The sequence below is a fragment of the Lepus europaeus genome, chromosome 10 (genome assembly GCF_033115175.1).
Source record: "Lepus europaeus isolate LE1 chromosome 10, mLepTim1.pri, whole genome shotgun sequence".
NCBI classification, from domain to species: domain Eukaryota; kingdom Metazoa; phylum Chordata; class Mammalia; order Lagomorpha; family Leporidae; genus Lepus; species Lepus europaeus.
In genome coordinates, this window is record NC_084836.1 from 27,952,452 (window position 1) to 27,979,671 (window position 27,220).

Below are 27,220 nucleotides of genomic sequence, written 5' to 3' on the forward strand. Positions count from 1 at the left end.
GTCCAAATTTATATCCCAACTGTGCTATTTATTAACTATGTCATTTTGCCAAGTTTTAGACAGATTGTCTAATCCCTGTGCTCCAGTTTTTCTTAGCAGTAAAATTGGACTAATAATATAATCTGTGTCATACAGTTATGGTGAGAAATAAACAGGTTAATATATTTAAAGTGTTCAGAACACTATATAACAAGGTAGATGCTCATATGTTTGTTGATATTTTATCATTGATTATTATAACATAATCACTAATATGGTTATACTGCCTGACTCCTGTTTTGTGTAAAAATATTTCATTATGCAACAAGATAGATTTAGCAGCAGAACTTTTTCAAAAAATAACTTTGAATATGGTTCAACACTGCAAAGCAGTGCTAAGATCTTAATGAAATATGCATAAGACATGAAAGCATGACTTTGGCTAGAGAGATGGGAGGTTATTATTTATTGCACTTTATGTTGGCCAGTGTGACTTCTACATGAGGTGTTATTTTAACAGAAATAAAGCCTAATGGATTGTAAAAATAGAGTAGTAGCTAAATATTCCTCAGATAGCTAAATGTGGTAATTACTGCACATTGTAGTTTAGTGTTCTCAGATAGCAAGCATATTTTCTAAAAATGATTTTGGTTTTTATCATAGTTAATACAAGCATAGTACTTATTCTTTCTGATTAGCAATGGCAAATAGGCTCAGTAACATATTCTTGAAAAACAATAGATATTTTAGCAATCTGGCTAATGATGTTATTTCTGTTTTCTACAATAAAAGGAAATACTGACTTAGTTGAGTTACATGGCCTACTTAAATATAAATTATAAATTAAAAGGTAGGTGGCCGGCGCCATGGCTCAACAGGCTAATCCTCCGCCTAGCGGCACTGGCACACCGGGTTCTAGTCCCGGTCGGGGTGCCGAATTCTGTCCCGGTTGCTCCTCTTCCAGGCCAGCTCTCTGCTGTGGCCAGGGAGTGCAGTGGAGGATGGCCCAAGTGCTTGGGCCCTGCACCCACATGGGAGACCAGGAGAAGCACCTGGCTCCTGCCTTTGGATCAGTGCGGTGTGCCGGCCGCAGTGCGCTGGCCGCGGCGGCCATTGGAGGGTGAACCAACGGCAAAAAGAAGACTTTTCTCTCTCTCTCTCACTGTCCACTCTGCCTGTCAAAAATAAAAAATAAAAATAATAAATAAATTAATTAAAAGGTAGTTGAGATTAAACAAGTAATGAAGATTAATCCAGCACCTCATCTGATAGTGAATAGTGTCAGTTATGAAAACAACAGAAGGAAAGGTATCTTTCTCTATTAATTATGATTACTTCTGGCCAATAGGCTCATTAGGTTCTACCTTGAGTAGTGGTTGGCATGTAGTAAGTACTCAATAAATGTCTTTTGGATGAGTAAATGAATGCTAAACAGACTTTATTTTCATTTAGACTTCTCATCAGTTGAAGTTAGAATTGAATTCAGTGCAGGAACAAGTCTTACAGGCCCAGAATACTTTAAAACAAAAAGAAAAAGAAGAACAGCAACTTCAGGGGAACATAAATGAGCTCAAGCAATCAACTGAACAGAAGAAGAAGAAAATTGAAGCACTCCAAGGAGAAATTAAAATTGCTATTTCACAGAAGGTAATAATATGATATTTGTTTACTTTTAATGAAAAGAAAAACTGGGCAATTAAGATAAAAATACTAACACAGATGAGTTGTAACATAGAAAAATTTTTTTGTGCTCAAAATTTCTCTGAGTTGAAAGTCTACAAACAATTGAGGGAATGGGCATGTATCCTGGTAGTTAGAACACCTGTGTCCCACATCAGGTACCTGGTTCTATTCCTGCCTCCAGCTACTGAATCAGCTTCCCTCTATCGCAGACTCTGGGAAGGATGGGTGATGATTCAAGTGATTAGGTTCCTACCACTCATGTAGGAGACCTGAATTGTGTTCCCAACTCCCTGCTTTAGCCCTGGTCCAGCCCCATCCATTGTGTGCTTTTAAGGAGTAAGCAAGCACGTGAGAACTCTCTCACAAGTCTATTTTTCTTTCTCTCTGTCTCACTGCTTCATAAATAAAGTAACAATAAAGATTACATAGTAGGATGTATTAAAATTCAGTAGTATCAGGCTTCATATAGTTATAACTATTTGGTATTTTTAAGTTACATCATAATGGTTTCCATTTCCAAACGTATTCTAATTTATGATTTAGCATCCATTTTTTATTTTATTGACTAAATGTTCTAATACTTCTTCATACCAAGAGTTGGTAAAAATGGATAGTATTTAATATAAACAAAAGCAATATAAATTTTTCTCCACTATTGGTATGTGCATATTCTGTGAAGAGAGAAATCAGATTTCTAGTATGGGAATAAACTAAATATGTCAAACTAAATATGTTAGTTACCTGTCAGTAGTTAGCTGTCATACTAGTAGAGTAAAAAGAATTTAAAAGCCTACAAATACACATTTTGTGTTTATCAGTGTTTCTATAAAAATTATTATGCTACTTTACAAAAGAATAGTTTTCTAATAGCACAAGTAAGAGTAGGTTAATTTTTATGACCTTTTGTTTGTATTATGTGTAATCAGAAATCAGGATATAATTTTCACAGTGCATATTTTGTTGTACACTTTAAAAAATTTATGAGCCTCATAGCCAAGTATTATGGCATCTTCATTTTTATAGTATCAAACTTAGTGAATTAAAAAAAGCTATTTTGACCATTTTCTTTTTAAACTAAACTATTAGTTGCAACAATTTTTTCATATTTATGATTAAATATATATATTATCTGTTCTTTGCACAGCTTTAATAGATGACACTTATGGATTATGAGATTGAAAAGAAATGTTCCTGTCAATTTTTCACTTTTTTTTAGCACATGGATGCGAGAATAAGGAGCATACTTCTTTTTATAAAATAAAGATCTATTTTATATATTTGAAAGACAGAGTGACATAGAGAAAGAGGTCTTCCATGTGCTATTTCACTCCCCAAATGGCCACTGCTGGGCCACGCTGACACCAGGAGCCAGGAGCTCCATCTGGCACTCCAGTATAGGATGCCAGTGTCACAGGCAGCAACTTAACTTGCTGTGCCACAATACTGACCCCAGAAACACTTACCTTTAAAGAGGGCAGCAATTGGGAGGTGTTGAGCGAATAGTAGTATTTGTAAATAAAACTTGGAATTTAGCATAACTAGAGAGTCATTGCGAGGAAGAATAGTTTGATTTCATGGAGGAACAGATAGCGTCATTGAAATAAAACAAGTTTTGAAGCCAGACAGATCTCAGTTTTAAGTTTATGGGACACATCATCTTCATCGTCAGAGAGAAGCAACTTCTCTTTCTAAGCTCAATAACATGGAGTCAGTGGTATGAAGACTGAGATAATGTATTTAAAGTACTTAGTTCTGTGACTAATGCTTTGTAAAAGCAAAATAGTTGTTGGATGTTATATAAAGTAGAGCAAAGTATAATCTAAGAGTATCAGCAGGCCGGCGCCGTGGCTCAACAGGCTAATCCTCCGCCTTGCGGCGCCGGCACACCGGGTTCTAGTCCCGGTCGGGGCACCGATCCTGTCCCGGTTGCCCCTCTTCCAGGCCAGCTCTCTGCTGTGGCCAAGGAGTGCAGTGGAGGATGGCCCAAGTGTTTGGGCTCTGCACCCCATGGGAGACCAGGATAAGCACCTGGCTCCTGCCATCGGAACAGCGCGGTGCGCCGGCCGCAGCGCGCTACCGCGGCGGCCATTGGAGGGTGAACCAACGGCAAAGGAAGACCTTTCTCTCTGTCTCTCTCTCTCTCACTGTCCACTCTGCCTGTCAAAAATTAAAAAAAAAAAAAAAAAAAAAAAAGAGTATCAGCATATATGCTGGACCGTGTACTGGTAGTTCATGACAAAGCAGTGTTACTGGCCCACAGAAAAATATGAAAACAAGGCAAATGTTTAAATGGGTGAATATACATACACACACACACATAAACACACAAACATGTACTGAATACATGTATGTGTAATCTATATCTATCTACACACACAGAGTATTAGATTAATTGAGAACCACTGATTAAGGATCTAGCAATCATACATTATATAAATCAACAGGCCCTGTACCAACTTTATTCAAAACCTAAATGAATAGGATATGACTCTTTACCCTCTAGTAGCTTATAATTTACTGAGAAAGCAAGTGTGGAAAAGAAAAGAGAATTATAATAAATAAAAGTGAATTAAACTAATAAAACTTAAACATAGCTATAAGAAAAATGGTAACTTGTTGGAAATTTTGACTGGCCTTTGAAAGACACTAGTATTTGAACTGACTTTTGAAGGTAATTAAAATTTTGAAAGTTTAAAAAAAGGAAGACGTTAGACATTTCTATGAGAGAAAATACTATTATCCAAATTTACAAGTCTTAGAAAATGTCAGTCTATTAAAGTATGTGGTAAATAGAGAAGTGAGAGGACAAAGGCAAAAGAATTGAATGAAGCTAACTTGCAGTGGATTTTTTATAATTGTTTCTATTTAAAATGTTTAGGCATTTATTTAAGGATAAAAGTGTGATCAGACTTGTTCTAGAGCAGAAACTTTTTGTTTTTGCAGGATAAATTGCAGATGGCTAACCTTACTCCTGTGCTCTCCTTTGCAACTTGTGGTTTGTTTCTGTCAATTTAACATCCCCACTAATGGGTGTGAATTCCTTGTAGTCAAACTGTTTTCTGGCATATAAGTTCTTAATAATTTTTTAAACGGATGAATGCATCAGTCTGTCAAGGTAAAAATAATGAAGACCCTGACATTTGCCCACAGAGCCTTTATGGTTATTACTGAGACTTTGCAGAAGGTTTTCTAAAGAGAAAGAAAATTTGTGAAAAAATTGTTACAGCAGAAAATCTAGCATTCTAGGAAAGAAAATGTGTAAGTGCAGACCATCCTTCAACCTGAAAAAGATACTCAAGTGGGTGGTGTTGTGGTGCAGTGGACTAATCTGCTGCCAGCAACACTAGCATTCCATATCAGGTCACCGGGTTCCAATCATGGGATTCTACTTCCAATCTAGCTCACTGCTAATGTGCCTGGGAAAGCAGTGGATGATGGCCCAAGTGCTTGGGCCCCTGCCACCTTTGTGGGAGACCCAGATGGAGTTCCTCCCTCCCTCCCTCCCTTGCTTACTTCCTTCCTTTTTTGTTTAGGGTAAGCAGAGTTAGATTTATTAAACACATTCAAGTGAGTAGCAGCTGGTCCAGATGGAGATCTTAGTTCCTGGGTGTGGCCTAGTCTGGCCCCAGCTGTCACTGTCATTTAGGGAGTGAACCAGAGGATGGAAGATTCATCTCTCTTTCTCTCTCTCTCTCTCTCTCTCTCTCTCCCCACACACACACACACACACACACACACACAAAGGAAAAGGAAAAAAGGGATTCTGCAACATGAATTAGAGGTATGACTCTGAGAAAGGGAGATGATGGATGTTTCAGCTCATATACTGGGAAATTCCACACCACAGGCTGCATCAATCAGTTCCTATCAGTCTGCCTCCAAGCTCTCTTGAATCTATCCCCTCCTTTGATTTTCTGCCACCACAGCCTTAGTCCAAACTATCTTTTCTCTTATCAGGGTTAATACAGTAGTCCATCATAGATGTCCCTGGCTTTTCTACCTCCAATTTGTTTGTTATTCATGCATTCGTTCATTTGAATAATATTACCGTTTGTTTTATTCCATGGCACAACTTTTGGTGCTGGAGATATGGCGGTGAACAGATCAGACACAGGACCTGTTCTCATGGAGCTGATACTATAGTAGGCAAATACACTAAACAGGATGAAATGAAAGGCAATTGTGGAACAGAGGTCTACTAAAGATTAGGTAACGTGGGGACAGCGCTGTGGCATAGCTGGTAAAGCTGCTGCCCGCAGTGCTGGCATCCCATATGGGCACTGGTTCAAGGCATGGCTGCTCCACTTGTGATCCAGCTCTCTGCTATGGCCTGGGAAAGCAGTAGAAGATGGCCCAAGTCCTTGGGCCCCTGCACCTGCATGGGTGATCTGGAAGAAGCTCCTGGCTCCTGGCTTTGGATTGGTGCAGCTCCAGCCATTGTGGCCAACTAGGGAGTGGACCAGCAAATGGAAGACTCTCTCCCTCTCTCCCTCCCTCCCTCCCTCCCTCCCTCCCTCCCTCTCTTCCTCTCTCTCTCTCTCTGCCTTTCCTTCTCTCTGTGTGTGACTCTGACTGACAAATAAATAAATAAATCTTTTTAAAAAAGAAGTGAATGGTTTGGGAATATACATTGTATTTGAGCCATTAGAATTTTCTAATAGATTACATGGTAAGAAGTAATAAAAAGAGGAACAAAGGATAACTGTAGAATCGAATTTGTACACATGGTAGTTGATAATGACGCTAATTATTGGGAGAAGTAGTGACCCTTTGATATGCACGGTTGCTATCAGGAATCAAGAATTCTGCATGAGCTAAAGTATATGTCAGCACTAGGGTTCAAATATTTATGGAGTCACATGTAGATAAAAGATATTTAAAGCTGCGGGTTTAGATGAAGTCTCTAAGTAGAGTATATGTAGAATAAAAGAAGGACAATGACAGAATTTTGGAGTCCTGCAACATTGAGAGATCTGGCAAAATAAAGGGAACTAGCAAACGATTTTGAGAAGGAATTACCATTAAGATAGGAGGAGAAACTAAAACAATGCTACTCTAGAAACCCACTTCAAGAAAATGTTTGTAGAAGAGAACATAATTAAGTATATCAAGCATTGCTGAGAGGTCAAGTAAAATGTAGACAAGAATAAGAATACTGGATTTGGCACACGGGAGTCACTGATGACCATTTATTTTAAAAGCCAGTATTTAACTTTTTTATGCTGTGCATATGTATATATTTTAATTATGTCATAATCTGTGCATATTGTCTGAATAATCTTTTTTTTTAAAGATTTGTTTATTTGTTTGAAAGAGTTACACAGAGAGAGAAGGAGAGGTGGGGGGGGGGGCTCTTCCAGCGAGAGAGAGGTCTTCCATCCGCTAGTTCACTCCCCAAATGGCCTCAACGGCTAGAGCTTCGCCAGCCCGAAGCCAGGAACCAGGAGCCTTCTCCGGGTCTCCCACAAAGGTGCAGGGGCCCAAGGACTTGGGCCATCCTCTGCTTTCCCAGGCCATAGCAGAGAGCTGAATTGGAATTGGAGCAGCTGGGTCTCGAACTGGCGCCTATATGGAATGCCAGCACTGCAGGCAGTGGCTTTACCTGCTCCACCACAGTGCCGGCCCCTAAGTATTCTTAAAGTCTAAAGTTGAGTTTAGAGGAGCTGGACCTTTTGAGATTTTCCTTTTCTGCTTTTGTATTTATAAGGATGTCCTATTGATCTTGAATTTCTAAGATCGAAGCTACATACTTCAACACATACTTCTTAATTTCTTTCATACTTTCTTAATTTCTACATACTTCTTAATTTCTTTCATGTGGGAGTTTCCTGAGTTGGACCTTAAATTCTAACATCTGAGATGTCTAGCATTGTATCTTCCTTCAGAAACAAGTTTTTGTTCTGTCTCTCACGACCTGATACTTAGTACTTCCCAGAGTAATAACATTTTTTTATTTGATTGCTTTTACGATGGTCTTTAAATTGGAACTTGTTGGATTTTCTAACTCTTCAACTTTATGAGTATAAAGTGGTAAGTTACTCTTTGTTGAAGTAGAATTTGAGAACACAAATTAGCCTTGTTTTCAGGCATTTTCTTGGTTGTGTGAATTCCATTTCATTGGTTTGGGGTACACATATTATTTTAAATAACTATTGTATGTTTCAGACAGAACTTGAAAGTAAACTACAGCAGCAGTCAACTCAGGCAGCTCAGGAACTGGCAGCAGAGAAAGAGAAAATGTCAGTGTTACAGAACACCTATGAAAAAAGTCAGGAAAATCTGAAACAGCTTCAATCTGATTTCTATGGAAAGGAATCTGAACTTCTGGCCACAAGACAAGACCTTAAGGTATGGTGAACTGTATTATACTGTAAAAACTCAGTAAGTCGTTTATAGACAGTCATTAAATGATTCATTTGAATTCAAATGCATAAGGGAATATTAATATTTGCAGATTATTATGCTTGTTTTCTATTACTTTGTATTAACATACTTTTAAAAATTAAAAATTTTAAATATTTTTTAAAAATGATATATATATATATTTGGCATTTTAAGTTGACATCTATATTAATAAAATACTTTGGATATATATTAATTGCTACACTGTTAGTTTATCTAAGGATTTTGCTGTCTTTATGTGAAAATAACTTCAAAGATGGACAATTGTTAGAAAATCCAAGGAGTTTGGCCGGCACTGTGGCTTAACAGGCTAATCCTCCGCCTTGCGGCGCTGGCACACTGGGTTCTAGTTCAGTTGGGGCGCCGGATTCTATCCCAGTTGCCCCTCTTCCAGGCCAGCTCTCTGCTATGGCCGGGGAAGGCAGTGGAGGATGGCCCAAGTCCTTGGGCCCTGCACCCGCATGGGAGACCAGGAGAAGTACCTGGCTTCGGATCAGCACAATGCGCCGGCCGCAGCGGCCATTGGAGAGTGAACCAACAGCAAAAAGGAAGACCTTTCTCTCTGTCTCTCTCTCGCACTATCCACTCTGCCTGTCAAAAAAAATAAATAAATAAAATAAATAAATAAATAAATAATAAAGCTTTAAAAAAAATAATCCAAGGAGTTTAAAATTTATATATAAACCAAGGGCAGGTATTTGGTGCAACAGTGTAAATTACTGTTTGGGGCACCCACATCACATTTTGGAGTCCTTAGTTCGGTTCCTAGCTTGTTCCTTTCTATATTCCTGCTAATGCACATCTTGAGAGGAAGCAGATCATGCCTCAAGTACTTTAGGCCCTGACACCCATGTGGGAGACCCAGGTGGAGTTCTGGGATCCTTGTTTCAACCTGGCCCAGCTCTGGCTGTTGTAGGCATTTGGGAAGTGAACAGCAGATAGGAGATCTTTTTTCTCTGTGTCTCTCCCTCTCCCTCTGCCTCTGCCTTTCAAATAAAAATGAAAATAGGGACAAGTGTTGTCGGACGCCAGGGTAAGCCTCTGCTTGAGATGCCTACATTACATATCAAAGTGCTAGTTCAACTCCTGGCTACCTCCCTCTTCTGATCCAGCTCTCTTTGCTAATCCACTTGGGAAGAGGTAGATGGTGACTCAAGTACTTTAGTCTCTGTCACCCACATGGATGGAGTTCCTGGCTTCAGAGTAGCCTAGCCTGGGCTGTTGTGGCCATTTAGGTAGTGAACCAGTAGATGCATGTTCTCTGTCTCTGTCTCTCTTTCTCTCTCTGTCTTCCTGTTGCTCTGTCACTCTGCCTTTCAAATAAATAAATATTTTAAAAAACAAAAATAAATTAATAAAAAATTTAAACCATTTGTACAAGCAATTTTAGGTAATACTGACCCTGGTTTTATATATCTGTCAGCTTCCTAAGATTATTGGGGTACCTGATGATTAAAATTAGGAGATTATAGCTCAAAATAAACTTAACCTTAATTATGTAACAACTTAGAAATTTTGCCTTTGACAATACTATTTGATGGAATAAAGTATCATGTTTATTGAACTAAAAGATATAGAAAAGAGTAAGTTTTTATTTACTGTTAACTTATCAATTCCAAGAGAAATGAAACATTTGCGTTCTCAGAAGATTCACCCAGTTTTCTTCTTTTTAGGTCAAGGGGAAATAAGCTTTATGTTTCTTTCCTATGGATGGGAATTTTATTTGTTTATTTAAAATGCACTATTGTAAAAATTCTCTTGAAAGCCATATATATACTATATATAAAATGCTTTATATTCATAGGCTGTTGTAGGAAGGATTTTATTAGAGAGGTAGGACATGGGGCCTGGCGCCGTGGCTTACTTGGTTAATCCTCCGCCTGCGGCGCCAGCATCCCATATGGGCTCCGGGTTCTAGTCCTGGGTTGCTCCTCTTCCAGTCCAGCTCTCTGCTGTGACCTGGGAAGGCAGTGGAGGATGACCCAAGTGCTTGGGCCCCTGCATCCGCATGGAGACCAGGAAGAAGTGCCTGACTCCGGGCTTCGGATCGGCGCAGCATCGGCCGTGGCTGCCATTTGGGGGGTGAACCAACGGAAGGAAGAGCTTTCTCTCTCTCTCTCTCTCTCTCTCTCTCTCTCTCTCTCTCTGTAACTCTGCCTGTCAAATAAATAAATAAATAAATCTTAAAAAAAAAAAAAAAAAGAGGTAGGACTTGATCAGGTTTTGAAGGATGTGTACAATTTGCTTACACAGAGAGTCCTAAGAAAGATTATTTCACTCAGGGCCACATTTGAAAAGTGGTCCTTTAGTGTGAATGAGTCAGGATTATATTTAGAATTTAAGGTTAAATTGTATATATTTGGAATTAGGATCCAAAAGGTTGGTTCTTAGATGCCTAGCAAAGATGATTGAATTTTATATTTTGGAGTTAAAGTGGAATCTAAGCAGAAAAAATGAAGAAAATAGTACTTCAGAAAACTTAACCAAAGCAGTTTATAGAAACTTGGATTGGACCTAGGGTAGACTAATGATTGGGAGATTGGTTAGAAGTCCCTTACTGTCTCTGTAAATTCTAGTAATCAAGTTGAAAGTTTTTAGAACTAGGTTTAAAGTTAAAGAGGATGAAATATGAGGATGCTTCAGAAATTTCATGGAAAAATGGAAATGAAAGACTGTTTATTTTGGCTCAGAAAAAATATACCTCCATACATCATTGTTTCATAATACACACTTTCCATGAGCTTTTTGAAGATCTGTCTTGTACTCATACATACATACACACACACTCACACACTCACACATTATGCCTAAAGAGAGACAGATTTAAGTTAGGAAAAAGAAAATAAGGAAGCATATAAGAAAAACCTTTATGAGAAAAAAAACCCACATGACATTTATGTAGTTTTAATTGTTACTATTATTTTTTCTTTATAATACTGATTACAGGCAGAGCAGGTTTGTGAAGGAGTTTGAACCTAACCTAAAGGCAGTGTGGAACCACAGAAGGCAGTTGCTTAGATTTCTATTTTAGGTAAATTACTGGTAATCAGAATACAGAATGGGTTTGGGGGGAATGGGACTGAATGTAGAATCTGGAGAGGAGAGTTTGCAAGAAGATGGTGGTTTGGGTTGGTAACAGCAGTTAGGATGGAGAAAAGTTAATGAATCTGAAGTATATTTAAGTGATAGAAGAGATGAAACTTTATGGTTGATTGCAAAAATTCTATAGAAATCATACTGTTTTCAATGGTTGTATCATTTACTCTGGGATTAACCGAGTAACAGGACTTAGTATATTTTTTCCTTTTTTTTTTTTTTTTTTTTTTGACAGGCAGAGTGGATAGTGAGAGAGAGAGACAGAGAGAAAGGTCTTCCTTTTTGCCGTTGGTTCACCCTCCAATGGCCGCCGCGGCCAGCGCATCTCGCTGATCTGAAGGCAGGAGCCAGGTGCTTCTTCTGGTCTCCTATGCGGGTGCAGGGCCCAAGCACTTGGGCCATCCTCCACTGCCTTCCCGGGCCATAGCAGAGAGCTGGCCTGGAAGAGGGGCAACCGGGACAGAATCCGGCGCCCTGACCGGGACTAGAACCTGGTGTGCCGGCGCCGCAAGGTGGAGGATTAGCCTGTTGAGCCACGGCGCAGCAATATATCTTAAATCAATAGTTTTTCATTAAGCCAATAACAGTTTTTATATGCCTGAAAACTATGTTATGAAATAATGACTTCACATATTAAAGAGTAATTCAAGGGCCAGTGCTGTGGCATAGCAGGTAAAGCTGCTGCCTACAGCTCCAGAATCCCATATGGGCACCAGTTTAAGTCCTGGCTGCTCCACTTCCAGTCCAGCTCTCTGGTGTGGTCTGGGAAAATAGTGGAAGATGGCCCAAGTCCTTGGGCCTCTGCACCCACGTGGGAGTCCTGGAAGAAGAAGCTCCTGGCTTCGGATCGGCACAGCTCCAGCTGTTGTGGCCAATTGGGGAGTGAATCAGCAGATGGAAGACCTCTCTCTCTCTCTCTCTCTCTCTCTTCCTCTCCTTCTCTCTCTGTGTAACTCTGAGTTTCAAATAAATAAATAAATCATTTTTTTAAAAAAAAGAGTAATTCCACTGTATATATGGACAAAAAGAAAAAGCAGAGGGCGAAGGCTGCCAGAGTTTTATAATTGCTAAGAAGCCTTGGATAAATCCTTTATTCCAAAGCTTCCTTTTGCAGATGAGGCAGGCTCAGTGCTTTTACAGAGAGACAGGTTCAGTCTACACAAGAACAGAACCGTGTTTAGATCTCAGTTCTCATTCAGAGCTCTTTATTCATTAGAATTTTTAAATGAAATTGAGTATTAATAAATTCCATATTAATGCTTTTTAAGTGAGGAGCATATGAACTACTTAGTTAATTTTAAAACACATGCAAATTCCTAGGGATATTCAGGTGATATTTATAAACCAGAGTGAAAGATGATTATCAAGCATTATTTTTCTTTTGCTGCAGTAATTCTATGGAATCTTGTGTCTAGGAGAGAAGGCAAGAGATTCAGAACCTTGTCACATGACACTTTTCCTAAGTCAATGCTGTCTACTTTCGACTGGCAGTGTACACCATGGGCTGACAATATATACCCGTACACCAGTAGAATAGGTGACAGCTGGCCTGATCTATGCCTTCAGCTCCATCTGCTGGATTATTTATGAAGTACCCAAGTTTGTTGATTGGATATTTCAAGTTGGCTCTGCTGTGAGTTGTTCTTTGTTGTCCAGGAGAGGGAGTAGTGAAATTTAAAGTAAATTTTTTAGTCTGAGTGAGGTGAAAATTTTAGAATGATTAACTTTGAAAAAAATGGGAAATCTTGCTGAAAAGACAACAAAATAATAGCTACCCCAGAATACTGCAGAAATTCTTTTTCCCTGGGGTACTTTATCAAGGCATCATCAAGGTCAAGTTTGGTAGTTGATCCACTTAGAGATTTGCCTGTTCCAATGAAAAGGGATAGATGAAATATAATTCCAACAAAACTATGGAATAGGAGAAGAATGTTTCCCAAGGGAAGAGATGCTGAGCATCCAGGTTTGGCAGAAAGAAGCACAAAAGGAGGTCAAAGTCCATGGCAGTTTATCATTGAGGCATGTAAGGATACCTCAAAAAGTCCATGAAACTATAGGATTAAAAATAAATTTAATTTGGTGCAAAATTTTTTAAAGATGTATTCATTTGAAAGGCCAGGCTACTGAGAGCAAGAGCACGCACGTGCAAGAGAGAGATTTTCTCTCTGCTGGTTCAGTTCCCAGGTGGCTGCAACAGTCAGGGCTAGGCTGGACTAAAGCTACTAGCCAGGAACTCCATCAGGGTCTCCAGCATGGGAGGCAGGGGCCCAAGAATTTGGGCCATCATCTCCTGCTTTCCAGACACATTAGCAGGAAGGTGGATCTGTGGCAGAGCCAGGACTTGAACTGATACTGAGATATGGGATCCTGTCTCATAAGCAGTGGCTTTTAACTTGCTGTGCCACAACACTGACCCCTGGTGCAAAAAATTTTGAAGTTCATGCATTTTTTTTCCTTTAAGATTTTATTTATTTATTTGAGAGGTAGAGTTACAGAGAGAGGGAGAAAGAGAGAGAGAGAGAGAGAGAGAGAGAGAAAGAAAGAGAAAGGTCTTCCTTCCGCTGGTTCACTCCCCAAGAGGCTACAACTGTTAGAGCTGAACCAATCCGAAGCCAGGAGCCAGGAGCTTCTTCTGGGTCTCCCACACAGGTGCAGGATCCCAAGCACTTGGGCCATCTTCTACTGTTTTCCCAGGCCATAGCAGACAGCTGGATTGGAAGAGGAGCAGCCGGGACTTGAACAGGCGCTCATATAGGATGCTGGTGCTGCAGACAGAGGATTAGCCTACTGCACCACAGTGCCGACCCCCCATGCATAATTTTTTTTTTTTTGAAAGATTTATTTGAAAGACAGAAGTTACAGAGAGAGGTAGAGACAGAGAGGTCTTCCATCCATTGGCTCACTCCCCAGATGGCTGCAATGGCCGGAGCTATGCCTATCCGAAGGCAGGAGCCAGGAGCCTCCTCCAGGTCTCCCACGTGGGTTCAGGGGCCTAAAGACCTGGGCCATCCTCCACTGCTTTCCCAGGCCATAGCAAAGAGCTGGATTGGAAGAGGAGCAGCTGGGACTTGAACTGGCTCCCATATGGGATGCCTGAGCCCCAGGCCAGGGCTTTAACCCACTGTGCCACAGCGCCGGCCCCCCATGCATAGTTTTTTTAAATGATATCTCCTCTCCATGAACTTCTTCTTAGAGATTTATTTATTTATTGGAATCCATGCATAGTTTTTTCATAGTACACATTTCCTTTTCAAATGAACTAATCTCCAGAATAAGAAATGGCAATTTCTTATGGTTTGATTGAAGAGCATCTTAGGTTGATTTGTGTTTCCTGCTGATCCTTAGCAAAAGCAGCTGAAGGTAGAAAGGTTCCTGCCATTCCCATTACCTATCTGTTACCACATCTGCTGCCTGTTGTAGCCTGATAGGTCAAAATATTTGCCCTTTTCTCAATTTGGATTCTCGATATATGTGGACCTTAGAACAGTCAATAACTCGACTGTGTTAACTGACAATCAGTGCTTCTACCACATAAATGGGAAGTCAAGAGGGTGGAGTGATAGTCTTTTTAAGATATAGCCTCAGATGTTTTGCTGAATGTACTCTTTTTTGATCACTTGTCAGCTGTGAAATATTTTTTCCCCTAAAACAAAAACTCTTTCCTATTTATTAAGGTTTTTAGCAATATAAGGGACTTCAGAGATCTAATAAATATATATAATATATATATGTATATATATACACACATAATATAAAGTACTAATTAACTATATCATTTAAAAGTGTTTTCTTTCATGTTTTTCCTTGTATTTTCTCTAACAGTATGTATGTTTTCTGAGTTTATTTATATGATAACTACTTACTGCTACTGCTTCATTTCTCCTAGGCAATATAGATGATGTGGTAAACATTTAGTAAATCTTTTTAGATTATTTCTGTTGGTATTGGAGTAAATTGTTATACTAAATAATTTGTACTATAAATGGTTTTCACAGGCACAAGAGTTAATATTCTAGAATTCTTTATCTTAAATGATCTTAAAGAAGAGCATATCATTTTATCTTTTTACAGTATATTGCCTTCTATGATGCTATTTAATTTACTAAATGATACGACATAAAATAACTTGAGGAAATTGTTTTTTCTAAGTCTGTAGAAGAGAAACTTTCTCTAGCACAGGAGGACTTGATTTCAAATAGAAATCAAATTGGAAACCAAAATAAACTGATTCAAGAACTAAAGACTGCCAAGGTTACTTTGGAGCAGGATTCAGCAAAGAAAGAACAGCAACTGAAGGAACAGAGCAAAGCGCTACAAGATATTCAAAAAGAAAAGGTATTTCACTTTCTGATTTAAATCCACTCAACTGAGATGGCTGCAGAGACCATCCAAACCTCTTATCTCTTATAGGTGTCACCTTTATTTTCAACCGTGGTGTATTTCTAGTTTCTGATAAAACACTTTTGATTATGGGAATTTCGATGTTAGCAAGTATTTCTTCATAGCCTTTTTGCTATTTCCACCCATTTTTCTTTTAGCTCTTCTTAGTTTTATAAACATATCTACTTTTTAAATAAAAAGTCCAAAATTAATTTTAAACAATCAGCTTTTTTCTAAGGGGAAGTAGGTTGTATTTTATATGTATGATGCTAAATTATAAAGTTAAAAGCACTGGTTTATATGACTAACACATTCAAAAAATCCCTTTAACTTCTATATGAAGAAAAGCATGTTATTTTTTGTTTTATGATTGAAATCATATATTTTATGAGCTGATAAGGTAATATTCTTTTTTTTTTTTTTTTAATTTTTGACAGGCAGAGTGGATAGTGAGAGAGAGAGAGAGACAGAGAGAAAGGTCTTCCTTTGCCATTGGTTCACCCTTCAATGGCCGTCGCGGTAGGCGCGCTGCGGCCAGCGCACCGCGCTGATCCGAAGGCAGGAGCCAGGTGCTTCTCCTGGTCTCCCATGGGGTGCGGGGCCCAAGCACTTGGGCCATCCTCCACTGCACTCCCTGGCCACAGCAGAGAGCTGGCCTGGAAGAGTGGCAACCGGGACAGAATCCGGCGCCCCGACCGGAAATAGAACCCGGTGTGCCGGTGCCGCTAGGCAGAGGATTAGCCTATTGAGCCGCGGCGCCGGCCCAAATGTTTAGAAAGATGTTAGGGGTTAGGGCTTTGGATCAGACAGATCTTATTATAGTTTTGGCTCTACCTGTAATAAATTATTTAACATCCTAAACCTTTGTTTCTTTACCTATAAAATGAGAATATAAAAAGCTGCCTGTTCATATTATGGAAATTTTTTTGAAGATTTACTTATTTATTTGAAAGAGTTAGAGAGAAGATAGAGAGATCTTTCATCAGTGGTTCACTCCCCAAATGACTGGGACTGAGCCAGACTGAAACCAGGAGCCAGGAACTTCTAGGTCTCCCACACAGGTGGCAGGGGCCCAAACACTTGGGCCATCTTAGGCTGCTTTTCTCAGGCCCTTAGCATGGAGCTAGATTGGAAGTGGAGCAGCTTAGATAGGAACCGGTGCTCATATGGAATGTCGGAATCAGAGACAGGCCTTTACCTGCTACACCACAACGCCAGCCCCCACATCACAGAAATGAGATAACATATGATGCTTCTTACTATGCTCGTAGTATAAAGATATTGACAGCAATAAAATAGAAATTGTAAGAGAACGGTAGTTTTGGTTAAATTTTATAGTATTTTTTCTCTGGCCAAACACTATTCAGTTTACAATACTTATAGCTACTAATCCATAGAGTAACCTTATTGTTGTTCAAACTGTATAAACTAATGAGACAGGTATGCGGGTATGAAATTTACTGAAGTTAACTTAGGTATAAAGGGTCAGAGCCCGTGCCGTAAGTAGTTACATTTTTATTATGCTACTTTTCTGTCAGATATTTGCTTTAAAGTTACTTTTAATAAATTGTTTTTCTACAGTCACTGAAAGAAAAAGAACTAGTGAATGAAAAATCTAGATTGGCAGAGATTGAAGAAGTTAAGACTAGACAAGAAAAAGAAATCACTAAATTAACAGAAGAACTCAAGTCCCACAAACAAGAAAGCATAAAGGTATGTTAACATCACCATTTTTTCCTCCCTTCTGTGTTTATTATTGTTTTAAGTTAAACTTTACTTATTTATTTATTGAGTACCTGCTATGTGATAAATTATTTTGTTTTTGACAAATACTCTTGTCAGAATGCTCTTGTATTACATGTCTACACATATAGTTTTAAACTATTTTACTTTTCTTTTCAGATTACTGAATAAACAAATTAATCTTAAGAGTTACAGAGATATCAACTTAGAAAATTAAGATTGTAGAGTAACCTAAAATATATGAGTTTAGAATTAAGATTCTAAGACATTGTTCTTTCAATTATTTCTAAAATCCTTATTTTATGCTTTGCCTGTTTTCAGCATCAATATGGTGCCAACTAAAGAAACTAGTTTATATTTTGCTTTGGAAAATGTTATTGTTAGAGAAAGTTTAGATTCTCTCTTGTGGGGTCTCATGTATCCTTTTTGTCTGTCAGCACATTTACCATTTTCTTTATAATTAATTATCTCATTATATTCTTCTGTTCCTCTAATATGTGACTTCTTTTTTTTTTAACTTTTATTTAATAAATATAAATTTCCAAAATACAGCTTTTGGATTACAGTGGCTTCCCCCCCCCCATGACTTCCCTCCCACCCACAGCCCTCCATCTCTCACTCCCTCTCCCTTTCCATTCACATCAAGATTCATTTTCAATGATTTTTATATACAGAAGATCAATTTAGTATATATTAAGTAAAGATTTCAACGGTTTGCACCCACACAGAAACACAAAGTGTAAAGGACTGTTTGAGTACTAGTTATAGCATTAATTCACATTGGACAACACATTAAGGACAGAGATCCTACTTGGGGAGTAAGTGCACAGTGACTCCTGTTGTTGACTTAACAATTAAAACTCTTGTTTATGGCGTCAGTAATCCCCCAAGGCTCTTGTCATGAATTGCCAAGGCTATGGAAGCCTTATGAGTTCACCAACTCCGATCTTATTTAGACAAAGTCATAGTCAAAGTGGAAGTTCTCTCCTCCCTTCAGAGAAAGGTACCTCCTTCTTTGATGGCCCATTCTTTCCACTGGAATCTTACTCAAAGAGATCTTTCATTTAGGTTGTTTTTTTTTTTTTCCCCCAGAGTGTCTTGTCTTTCCATGCCTGAGAAACTCTCATGGGCTCTTCAGCCAGATATGAATGCCTTAAGGGCTGATTCTGAGGCCAGAGTGTTGTTTAGGACATCTGCCATTCTGTGAGCCTGCTGTGTATCCCGCTTCCCATGTTGGATTGTTTTCTCCTTTCTAATTCTATCAGTTAGTATTAGCATACACTAGTCTTGTTTATGTGATCCCTTTGACTCTCAATCCTACCATTATGATTAGTTATGAACGGAAACTGATCACTTTGACTAGTGAGATAGCATTGGTACATGCCACCTTGATGGGATTGAATTGGAGTCCCATGACATGTTTCTAACTCTACCGTTTGGGGCAAATCCGATTTAGCATGTCCCAAACTGTACATCTCCTCCCTCTCTTATTCCCATTATATTTAACAGGGATCACTTTTCAGTTAAATTTAAACACCTAAGAATAATTGTGTGTTAATTAATAGTTAATTATTATTAATACTTAATAGTATTAAGTAGAACAAAAAAATACTAAAAGGGATAAATTATTAAGTTGTTCATTGACAGGACAAGGGCTGATCAAGTCACTGTTTCTCATAGTGTCCATTTCACTTCAAAAGGTTTCCTTTTTGGTACTCAGTTAGTTGTCACCAATCAGGGAGAACATAAGATATTTGTCCCTTTGGGACTGGCTTATTTCACTCAGCATGATGTTTTCCAGATTCCTGCATTTTGTTGCAAATGACCGGATTTCATTGTTTTTTACTGCTGTATAGTATTCTATAGAGTACATGTCCCATAATTTCTTTATGCAGTCTACTGTTGATGGGCATTTAGGTTGATTCCAAGTCTTAGCTATTGTGAATTGAGCTGCAATAAACATTAAGGTGCAGACAGCTTTTTTGTTTGCCAATTTAATTTCCTTTGGGTAAATTCCAAGGAGTGGGATGGCTGGGTTGTATGTTAGGGTTATATTCAGGTTTCTGAGGAATCTCCAGACTGACTTCCATAGTGGCTTAACCAGTTTGCATTCCCACCAACAGTGGGTTAGTATCCCTTTTCCCCCACATTCCCTGCAGCATCTGTTGTTGGTGGATTTCTGAATGTGAGCCAGTAGAATGTGACTTCTTTAAAGCCCAGCATGCATGTAATTTATTTATTTTTTTAAAATTTTAATAGTTGATTTATTTTTGTTTTGTTTTTAAGATTTATATATTTATCTATTTGCAAGGTAGGTAGGGTTAAAGAGCAGGAGAGACAGAGAGAGAGATCTTCTAGCCACTGATTCACTCTCCAGATGGCCGCAATGGCAGGGGCTGGGCTGATCTGAAGCCAGGAGCTTCTTCCAGGTCTACTAAGCGGGTCCAGGGGCCCAGCACTTGGGCCATCTTCTACTAATTTCGCAGGCCATGGCAGAGAGATGGATTGGAATGGAGCGGCCGGGTCATGAACCTGCAACCATATAGGATGCTGGCACTGCAGGTGGCGGCTTTACTCGCTATAGCACAAGACCGTACTCCATGTATCATTTATTTTTATATTATAGCCCTAGAACATGCTTGCAAACTGAGAAAAAGGAAAATTAAGAGATGTAGTATTTTTCACACAATGTAACCTAAACTTATGCATGGCAGCTATCACCTGAATTTAAATGATTATTAAGCAAGAAGTAAATAACCTTGCAACTTTTTAATCAATTGTTTTGACATACTGAATCTCATAAGAAGAGCGGGTAAATTATTGTACGAATTTGCATAAGTTTCTGCTGTAGTTAAAATATTTACTTTATTAAGAATGGTTTATTTTTTACCATATTTTTGACAGGAGGTAACAAATCTCAAGGATGCCAAACAGCTTCTGATTCAGCAGAAATTAGAACTTCAAGGAAAAGTAGATTCTCTGAAGGCAACTCTGGAACAGGAGAAGAAAAATCAACAGATGCTAAAAGAGCAGATGAGAAAGGAAGAAGATGAGCTTAAGAAAGAGTTTCTTGAGAAAGAAGCTAAGTTGGTCAGTGAGCTAATGATGGAAAGCATGTTTTGTAACAGAGCCTTAAATCAGTCCAGTGAGGGCTTGTTAGTGTAGATAAGATTAAAATGCTTGCCTAACATTTTAGTTTTTTAAGAAAGAAGTTCTAATTTGTTTAAATAGTTGATATGTGATTGGAAATTTTTCTGTAATCATAAAATGGATTATATGGGTGAAAATCTGATTAAAATATAATTTTAGAATACTTTTTAGTGTCAGATAAACTCACACTGTATAATGGAGGTAAATGATGTAAATGTTAATCATAGTCCACTCATTTGGTCAAAGTGTTTCATAAGGAGGAATGGAAACTTCAGTTTGGAATTATGATGACCAGATTCTACTTTTCCTTCCCTAAGTTACGTGTGCCAAATGGGAAGTGTCTGGTTTTCGTCTTTTGAACCAAGTGCATAGCTCCCTTTTTTGCTTAGTATTTTAGTTGAAGAGTTGCAATTTCAAATTCAGATACTGATTTGAAGGGTTTGTATTTGGGTAGGGAGAGGGGAATGAAGTAGGACAGGTTAATCAAGACAAAAGGGTGCATGTAGAATTGGGAGACATAAGGAAATGTCAGCTTTGTGTGTGTGTCTTTTCCTGCTTTAGTGAAAAAAAGAAAAATCTCGATTGAGTCACTTTAGTTTGATCTCCCAAGAGGCTTGCTAACTGTCTTTTCAGTATTATAGCTATGAGACAGTTGAAATTTTACAGGTGTTTGTGGAATCAGTTTTATTGGTGTACAGGGAAACATATTCTGCTTTCCTTTCTGAAGATGCAGTATCTTTTATATTGCCAATATTTTAAATTCAATAAATAAATTTAGTTTCATTCCTTTTGTAATAGGATTTTTTTCTTCCCATTTTCCTTTCTCTCAGAATTCTGAAATAAAAGAAAAAGAAGTAGGAATGAGGAAACATGAAGAAAATGAGGCTAAACTTACCATGCATATTACAGCTTTAAATGAAAACTTGGGCACTGTGAAGAAGGAATGGCAATCTAGTCAACGGAGAGTGAGTGAGCTGGAGAAACAAACAGATGACTTACGTGGTGAAATCGCAGTCTTGGAAGCCACAGTGCAGAATAATCAAGATGAAAGGAGAGCACTGTTGGAAAGGTGGCTGATATCTAGTAACATTGCTTTATTTTCTTTGTAGTAAAAAAAAAGTTATAGTATTCCACATTTTTAAAAATAGAATAATCTGGAGGAAAGTGGGTAACCTTTGTAGATATTTAATAGCTATTTAAAAACTCACTTGTAAAGCCATCAGATTGTTGAAATTAGTGTATTAAATTTCAAATTATTAAAGCATCTGTTATCTATATTCTAGAAAGGTTTTGAATGACTTTTTAAAAAAATTCTCTCTAATCTATTACAGGTGTCTTAAAGGAGAAGGAGAAATAGAAAAGCTTCAAACCAAAGTACTAGAATTGCAAAGAAAGCTGGACAATACAACTGCAGCAGTGCAAGAACTAGGCAGAGAAAACCAGTCCCTTCAGGTACGTCACCCAACAATGGTAAGCAGTTTCTTAATTAGAATTAACTTAAAAAAAAAAAAAAAGAATTGACTTCTTGGTGAAAAGCATTTTCAGTCACATATATTTAATAAGTACTTTGGGATAGTTTCTGGGTAGCAGCATTGTAGGTTTTATGGATATTTAAATATAAAAGATAAACAGCTTGTTACAGAGCCCTCAGGAATTCTTTAGAGAGTCATATCATTCATGAATGGTCAGTATAGGGAAAGAATAACAAAACTCAAGAACACCAAAGAATGGATGAGATGGTCTGTGTTGAAGAAGTGACCTTACTGTGTTCTCAGAGTCCCAAGGGAGGACTGCTTTTCAGGGCCAGGAGGGATGAAAAATCAAAGGTTTACCAATGGTCAGTGCTTTTGAGGAATAAAATTTGACTTACTTTAATGATACTTTGTGATTCAGATTTATGAATGTAACTACTTTTGACAGTGGATGGTGACCAAAGTATTTGTAATTTTAAAAGTTTTATTCCATGGGTCATATAATCGACATTTGATAAAACTGGTACCAAATTAGAAATAATCCAGCATACTTTAAAATACTGAATATTACAGTGTATTCACTTTCTTTTTTTTTTAATAGATCAAACATACGCAAGCATTGAATAGAAAGTGGGCTGAAGACAACGAAGTTCAAAACTGTATGGCCTGTGGGAAAGGCTTTTCAGTTACAGTGAGACGGGTAAGCAGTTTTATTCTTATAGCTACATTTCTAGATTTCTTTTTATAGTGACAGTAAAAGTTTTAACCATCAAAGTAGCCCTGCATTTAACAGATTTAAAAATTGTTCTATTTATTGGAAAACTTTTATTTTTATAACTTGAGCTTCAGGAGGTCTCGTTTTGACTAGCATATGTGTTTGAATTTTAGTTTTAAAATCAATCATTGCCTTCCTGCTGAATTACTCTCTGGAACATATCCTGAACCAGTTCACCAGTATTAAACTCATATGGTTTAGTCATCATTGAGTTTTTTAAAGAAAGAAAAGGCAGATTAAAAAAAAATGTATTCTTGAAAATAGCATCATGTGAGGACTGAAGTTTATATTTCTTTGAAAACATTATGCTGAAACATTTGAAAAATGGGAATCATTTTTTATTTGATAGGACTATTTTTTAAAACATTTTTGAATGCATCTTAGGATTCTTTTGAGAATTCCAAGATGCAATTCATATAGAATGTTTATCATCATGGTTAACAAGTAGAAAGCATTTATTTTAACAAAAAGATGAAGGTAACATTGAAATACATCACTGAACAATACACGAGTCACTCAAACATTAATATACTTTTACAGTGTAGTTTGCTATATTCATATAGTTTCATATACTTTCCGTATAATTTTATGCTTGAAAGTGTTTCTTCTTTTATGTCATTTATAGCATCATTGCCGACAGTGTGGGAATATCTTCTGTGCTGAGTGTTCAGCCAAAAATGCCTTAACTCCTTCTTCCAAGAAGCCTGTTCGTGTCTGTGATGCATGTTTCAATGACTTGCAAGGATAATGGATTATCACAACTTCAGAGTAATAGTACACTAACAATAGATTTTTAATAAATATGCTTAATAGAATTCATGGACTACTGTTTGATTGGGACAGTGGTTGCCACACTAGACCAAATTAGAATTCGTATATTTTGCAATGTTATCAATATCAAGTAAAAGTCTTCTATTTTTGTGAGACTTGGGCTCATCTTTCATTACTTTTTTTTTCATTTAGCTGCTAGAACAGCTTTCATGCTAAGTTTAAAATCAGCCAATGAAATGTAAATAAACTTTGAACAGAAAATAGCAATGTATTTTTTTAAATATAATTTCATTGTTCATAATGGTGAATTCCATAGCTTGTTCTTCCCGTTTTAATATACAGAAATATACATGAATGATGTTATCACTTATTGCTGTTTTTGTTGCACAACACATTAATCATATTAAATATTATCTTTGTGGAGTCATGCACAAAACTGTAATAATTTCTGGCTACCTTTTCCTCTTATACATAGGTTCACAGCTCAGTTATATTATGTAATAAATTTACTACTTGGGTGTTCTAAATATAGTTCATGTCAAAATCTGTATTAAACATGAATTTTAAATTGGTTTTTGTTTTTAACAATATTGATTAAATTCTCGGGTACATTTTATGAGAACCTCTGTAAAATTAATTTGTGTACTTTATGGTTATCCTGGGATTGTATTTTAAAGTTAGGGTTAATATTCTTTTTTCTTTTTGTATTTTTCTGTATCATTTTCTAACTCCCACATAGTGTCTATTAAAAATGCTACAAAACTTCCTACCCTTACCCTCAGCTGCAGGATGAATATTAGACACTGTGTAATGGTCCTATTCTTGTTTGCTTGTAATTGGGGAGTTTTCTGAAACTAGCCTTCTTATCATACCCTTCTTTTTTTCTCTATCATCTTTAGGAAAGTGAGTTTGCCTTTTTTAATGGATCTGTTTTCCCTTTTCTTGGCTTAATCTTTCCAAGCATAGCCCAGCTTCATAGTAATTGTTTCATATTTTCCACCTTAAAGCTAGTAATTAATATTGCAATAGTTGTATCTACGAAAACAAAATAAGAAATGGTAAGAAGACATTAAATATTCTGCTTTATATTTTCTTCTAAAATTTTTTTAAAATTATACAATTGACTTAAGCTAAAAATGGTTCTGGGTTGGATTCCACATCAACTGGGAATACTTTTTTACATATAATGGTATAAAATTACCTTGAAGTAACAGCTGGAGAATAGAGCTTCACCTAAAACATTTATATTTAAAAAAACTCAAAATTGCAATAAATACTGAAACTGAATAGCTAAGCATCTTAAGAATAATTAAGGATCAGCCAACTTGAAGGTTAAACGATTTAACTGAGCATTAGTTTATCATAATTTTGTTGATTTGAAAAAGTGGAAAACATTGAAGAATCATTAATATTTGTTTATTCATCATCCAAGGGAAGATATGGAAAATTATACATTAATTTAGTGCAATCATTTAATAACAATAGCCAAGGATGGGAGTTAATATTTCATTTACAATAGTTTATAATGTACACTTTCAAATATTGCTGAAATGAAATTATGTCTATGCTATATCTAGGATATATATAAACTAATGGAGATTGTCACATACTCATTTCATTATTTAAAAAACATTTTAAGTAAACCATGTTGTCAGTAGCTATTGACACTGATTAAGTTCCAGGATTTGGATAAACATATATTCTTGAGCATATATAATAAAGAAATACAGTGGCACTTTATCAAAAATAATAGTTGGATAATGTAACCTAAGATGTTTTATGCTTTTTATATACTTATAGGTCCTTTCAAATAGTCTTAATTCTATACTTTTACATTTACTTAATAAATTAAATGTATTAGAAAATCAAAGATACTCCCAGCACCACTGTATCGTTTTGTTTTTAAGATAAAACTTAGTGAGAATTCTGGATTAGAATATCTGTTCACATCTCCTAATTGGATGCACTACAGGAATTTCCTGGTAATCCCCACTGCTCATTTTCATACACATACACACACACACACACACAAATTGTGGACACACAAATGAAACCATGTGTGTTTGAGTGATTTTTTTCTTGCTTTTTTTTTTTCATACAAGTAATCTGATTTCATATGTCCTGAATAATTTATGTACCTTAGGCTACTTTACTGATCATACAAAAAATGAAACCTAATGTTTTCACTGTTAATTTTCTTTGATTTAATATGTTTTGGAAATAAAAATTAAGTTTTTTCCCCCCATTTTAATTAAAAAGTCCTCTTCTGAGTTACTGTTGGCTATATAGTTTAGATGTTTGTTGGTACTATTATTTTGTTGGTGAGTTAGAGCTGACACATATGGAATCCCAGCTCTTGGCTCTAATGTAAAACATATTGACATCACGTTAGTAAATTGCAAACTCCAGCACAGAAATGTGAGTTAAAACCAAGTCTTGCTTAGTAGTTAGAGTAAGGTAAACCTACAGAATTTTTTAATAGAAAGAAGACAAAGCTGCTAGTATAGGACTTGCTCATTTTGAAGAAAAGAGGGAAACAAACACAAAAACCTCAATGAAGTATACAAATAACATTTTGTTCAACTACCTCTTAATGTGGAGTTAGCCAGTTTAATAGTTTCTTTACAGTAATGTTAAATAGTAACTGCCAAATTTGTTGTTTTCCCATCCTTCAAAAAGTCTTTATGATTGTTTTATATAGTTCTGAGAATTTCAAAGCCACTTTTTTAACTTTGCATTTGCATAAAAATGTTTAGCTTTAAGTGAAGAACAAATTATAATCATATATTTTGATATTCATGACCTGTTTGGCTAGCAATTTTTTTTTGAAATGCACTTTGGCTATAAAACCGTGGATGATTTGATCCATAGATTTAATAAATGTGCCATCAATTTAGTATTCCTGGACATGAGCTTGATGAATGGTATTCTGTAATTTTAATGTGCCACACATTATCATGTCTTAATTGCCCTTTGCCTGAATTTTAATGATCAATTTGTTATTGTTGCAGATGTGAATATTGTGCATAAACTTACTAAATTTATGTAAAGTTGTATAAAATAGAATTGGGAATCACTAGGTCCTTTTTGTGTAGAAGTAAAGAATTTATTGTAAAGATGATACAGTTATGTATATGACATTCTGTACTTCCTTGAACTGGATCATATGTTCATAGCTTCTGTACATACTTTTGCATGAATATTTTCTTCTTTGGTTTTTAGGTTCATTATTTGTATTGTGTTTACTTCTTGTGATCATGTAGTTTGTGCCTTACTTTGTGAGAGAGTTTAGCTCAGTAAATACTGCAATTTCTAAACTCAGTGACTGGAAGGTTATTGATTATAAGTGTAACTGATGAATGACAAGACAGCATTTAAATCTGTATAAAGAACAATGGAAGGATCCTTACTGAATTGTTGCTTTTGTGTTTTTTTTAATATGTTAAAGATAATATTAAAAAACATTTGTTTCTAGTAGATATATTCTGTGACTAAATTATTTTGCCCATTTGAAAAAAGAGAGCAAGATATTAACCATTTTGCATGAATTTATTTACTTAGTGTTAGGACTATGCACTTGTATATAGACAGTAGTTACATTTTGATGTTATTCAACTTAGAATAATAATTAAGTTAATTATCACAAAAAATTTACTAATGTCATTTTGCCTGAGTGATTCCCTTTTCATACCATTTAATTTTATGGAGATTAAGAAAACTCAAAAGAAATATAAAAAATTGTGCCTCCAAAAATTGTGTATCCAAGCTT

General features: G+C 36.7%; 1 protein-coding gene across 1 annotated transcript in view; it reads left to right on the forward strand.

Annotated features, from left to right (window-relative positions):
* EEA1 (early endosome antigen 1) overlaps nt 1–26,930 on the forward strand; it is a 160,523-nt gene extending 133,593 nt beyond the window's left edge. The window contains exons 21-29 of the mRNA XM_062203134.1: nt 1,432–1,626; nt 7,828–8,010; nt 15,310–15,495; nt 17,122–17,253; nt 20,188–20,373; nt 21,264–21,502; nt 21,765–21,885; nt 22,507–22,605; nt 23,306–26,930. Of these exons, the coding sequence (XP_062059118.1) occupies nt 1,432–1,626; nt 7,828–8,010; nt 15,310–15,495; nt 17,122–17,253; nt 20,188–20,373; nt 21,264–21,502; nt 21,765–21,885; nt 22,507–22,605; nt 23,306–23,428 (1,464 nt within the window). The 3' untranslated portion in view covers nt 23,429–26,930. The remainder of the gene's footprint in view (nt 1–1,431; nt 1,627–7,827; nt 8,011–15,309; nt 15,496–17,121; nt 17,254–20,187; nt 20,374–21,263; nt 21,503–21,764; nt 21,886–22,506; nt 22,606–23,305) is intronic.
* The last annotated feature ends 290 nt before the right edge of the window (nt 26,931–27,220 follow it).